Source organism: Gavialis gangeticus, unplaced genomic scaffold (genome assembly GCF_001723915.1).
Source record: "Gavialis gangeticus isolate Ggan-Ray unplaced genomic scaffold, GavGan_comp1, whole genome shotgun sequence".
In the NCBI taxonomy this organism is placed as follows: domain Eukaryota; kingdom Metazoa; phylum Chordata; order Crocodylia; family Gavialidae; genus Gavialis; species Gavialis gangeticus.
Genome location: NW_017729024.1, coordinates 145,861,237 through 145,864,658, shown reverse-complemented (window position 1 = coordinate 145,864,658; position 3,422 = coordinate 145,861,237). Strand labels below are relative to the sequence as shown.

The following is a 3,422-nucleotide window of genomic DNA, read 5'->3' as shown; positions in this document are numbered from 1 at the left end:
CCCCCCCCCCCCCCCCATTTTAAAAGTTCCCACTTTCTGCTACAAGTTCAGCCTTTCAAGCAGAAGAAAAGAGTAGCTTACAGTAATCATTGCGGAAACCAGTAATATGAAACCTGACTTCTGGCTCCAATGGCAGGAAAGGTTCGGTGGCATGAGAAACTCTGTGAAGAGTAAATTCATTCTGGATTCCATCTTGGCAACCTGCATGTAAAAATTCAAAGTACGTGATTCACTTTTAATGAAATGCCACCAATTTCCCTGAGACAAAACCTCTTTCTATTCTGAACATCAATGTGTGGCCATGGCTAATAGGAGGGCCAGAACAAACCAAACACAGGTTACAGCAGCCTTGATGCTACTCTAACTTACCTTGGGATATGGCAGGCCCATAACCAGGCCCAAAATATGACAAACCTAAAATAGATGAAAGCTACTCTTTCTTCACTCATCCCTACAAGGAGTGCACATCAGCCAAAACAGAGAATCAACCCTGCTATATTTCATTTCAGATAGATGTTACTGAAGGTGACCACTGAGTTTTTCTCCCACTTTGGTTTTCTGTCAAAAGGCCTCAGAAGGTTGCTTAGATGCTGTTACCTCAAAACCTAAAATGTATCAGTTAACTTGGCTTCTTAATAAACATGGTTATTTGGTTTTAAGTTCCCATCAAACAAGTTTCCCCCCCAACAAAAAACCGCAGAAAAGAGTTCTGACATCATGCCAGGCTTTGATAGTTTTAATCACTCCACCTTAGGTATGCAAAGGTGAAGAAGTGAGAAACAGAAGAGAAACAGCAGTAAAATGCAAGCACGAGCAAGCAGATCAGTCAGCCTTGTGGTCATCATCTGCAGTCGGTGGTTAAGACCCCAAACACTGCAGCAAAGAGCTAGAATAATAGCAACGAGATTTTTTTCTATGAGTAAGAAACTACCTTGTAGTAATGTTCAGAGAACGCTGAACTGGGAATTTGTTTTTGTGCCCTTTCCCTTTGTGTTTTAACTTATATATATAACTCATTAAAAATAAACAAAGAGCAACTGCTCCAAAGCATACAAAAGGAAAATATTTTACAAGCAATCTAATGCATACGCTGTCAAAAATAAACCTTTATTATCATATGCTCTTTCAGTCTGTCATGTAGCTATAACCTGCATGCACACATACAAGTGTGAAGAGCTTTCAGTGTACAGGTTTTTCCTGTAGTAAGTGGCAAATCATTAATTTATTATGCACTTTGAGCAGTTCTCCAGCTGTACCCCGACATCCCTCTCCTCAAGATTCATTCTAGCATGCCGAAAGAAATGCTTTCTTCTCTTTCAATAGTAAAAGTATACTCTTACATTCGAAAACTATACTTGTCTGAGACCAAAGATGAGCTAGAATTGGCCCTGGGCCAGTAACTTTTTCAGTCCATAAAATGTTGGCACTTTCAAGTCCTGTAGCTCTAAAGGAATTACGAGAAAGCATTTTCCAGCTGTCCAGTGGGACATGCAACACACAGTTACAACCTTGGATGGACCAAGTTAATTAATTATAAAGATGTGGCATTTGATGGCATAGAAAAATCATTTAGGTTCCTTTTACAGCCCTGTATGAACTCCTTCTGATCCCAGTTCTGTTTGACTAGTGAAAACTATGGAACCTCATATCACTGATGGAGGAATAAAATAAAATAAAATGCTCACAAAAAAAATGTAAAGATTCTCCAAAAGATCCCTAAAATACCTCTCTTCTGTAATAAATGTAGCATATACAGAGTACAGGACAGTGCAATCTGTTACAAGGGATGGGATGAGATATTTAAACCACCTGAGGGGTTTTTTTGTTCCAAAATGAAGTCTGGAAAACCACAGTGTATTAATGTATTCCATCAGTGTATACAGAGGTGTTACGTACATGGGGGCTCCTTCTCCCCTGCTCCCCTCCCCACCCCCAGGAAGAGGACTGTCACCTAAAAAATGTAAAATTTTCAACATGTCCATCATCTTAGCACCCTCCCCTCCCCCCGCAGCAAAAATAAAAGTTGGCGCCTATGAGTGTATGAGTGTGCGTAACATACTTTTTCTAGACATAGAAGATGAAATTTAGTTAATCACATTCCTTTGAAATATTTTGCACATGCATTAAAGATTAACAAGTATTTTTCAATGAGATGTAGGCTACAAAGTGCCTACAACACTACTGAAAATGGGACATATGCACATATTTAACTGAAGTAACTTGTATAAGAGTATACAGCAGGATACAGGATGCCCAATACTTAGTCCCTAGTTCCTAGGTAGTGCTCTGATTACTCCTCCTCCTACCCCCACCATTTCTACTAACTTCACAGAAGTGATTCCTTATTCACACCAGTAGACTAAGAGCAGAATCAGACTCCTAAGGGGAGCATTTCCAGTGCACACATGACAGTTAGAGCAGTGATTTTCAACACTTTTTCATTTGCAGACCCCTAAAAAATTTCAAGTGGAGGAGCAGACCCCTTGGAAATTGAACTGTAGTGCAGACCCCTTTGAATTGTAAGTGCGGGTATTCACATACTTTTGATTGATCATAATCATGTTTTGCAGACCCCTTCAATATAATCTGTGGATCCCCAGGGGTCCATGGACCACAGGTTGAAGAAACAATAAGTTAGACACTTCATCTTCACCTTCTGCGTAAAGTAGATGCCTAACAGCTGTTTATGCCTTTAAAAGTCTTCTTCTCCATATGTAAAAGTCCTAAAGATTTTTGCACCACAATAAGAGAGAACTCAGGGAAGCACGCTTTGTTTGAGGAGGATAAGGCTGTAACTGCCCTGTCTCTCTCTGCAGTCTGAATCATGAAAGCATAGGGTTGCCATACGTCCAGGTTTTCTCAAACATGTCCTCTTTTTGTGTCCTCCCATCTCCATCCAGGCAGTTTTTTTAAAATATCAGCAAATGTCTATGACTTTCCTCTGCCTCTGCTCAGCATTAAAGGCTTTCCTGGTACTTCCTGGCTTGCCCCAGCAAGAAGCTGCTTGGGACTGGGAGGAGTCGGGGAGGGCATTTGGAGGCAGGAGCATTACATGCATCTACTCACAAGCCCTGGCAGCTGCATGCAGGTAAGGCCAGGGCTTGGGGGGGCAGGAGCTGTGGATGGGTGTAAATGAGTGTGTGTGTGTATGTATAGGTTTGTGGATGGGTATACAAGAGGGGTGAGTGCCTGCCGGTGCCTGGGCTGCAGCAGGGTGGGGGAGACAGGGGAAGTGCCTGCCCCTTCAGCAGGGAAATAGGGTGAAGGGGTTCTTTGGGGGCATCCGGGAGCTGCATGGGCAGCAGAGCTAGGGGACAGAGGGCTACAGGTCAGGAGTGAGGGACATTGGCAAGGCTGGGGTTGGGGGGACTGTGGCTTGGGAGTGAGGGGCAGCAGGGGGGCAGGGGACTGTGGGTCAGGAG

At 42.9% G+C, this 3,422-nt stretch overlaps 1 protein-coding gene across 1 annotated transcript in view; it reads right to left on the bottom strand.

The window, feature by feature from the left end:
• CDC20B (cell division cycle 20B) overlaps positions 1-3,422 on the bottom strand; it is a 126,537-nt gene that overhangs the window by 44,589 nt on the left and 78,526 nt on the right. The window contains exon 7 of the mRNA XM_019518262.1: positions 82-201. Within this exon, the coding sequence (XP_019373807.1) occupies positions 82-201 (120 nt within the window). The remainder of the gene's footprint in view (positions 1-81; positions 202-3,422) is intronic.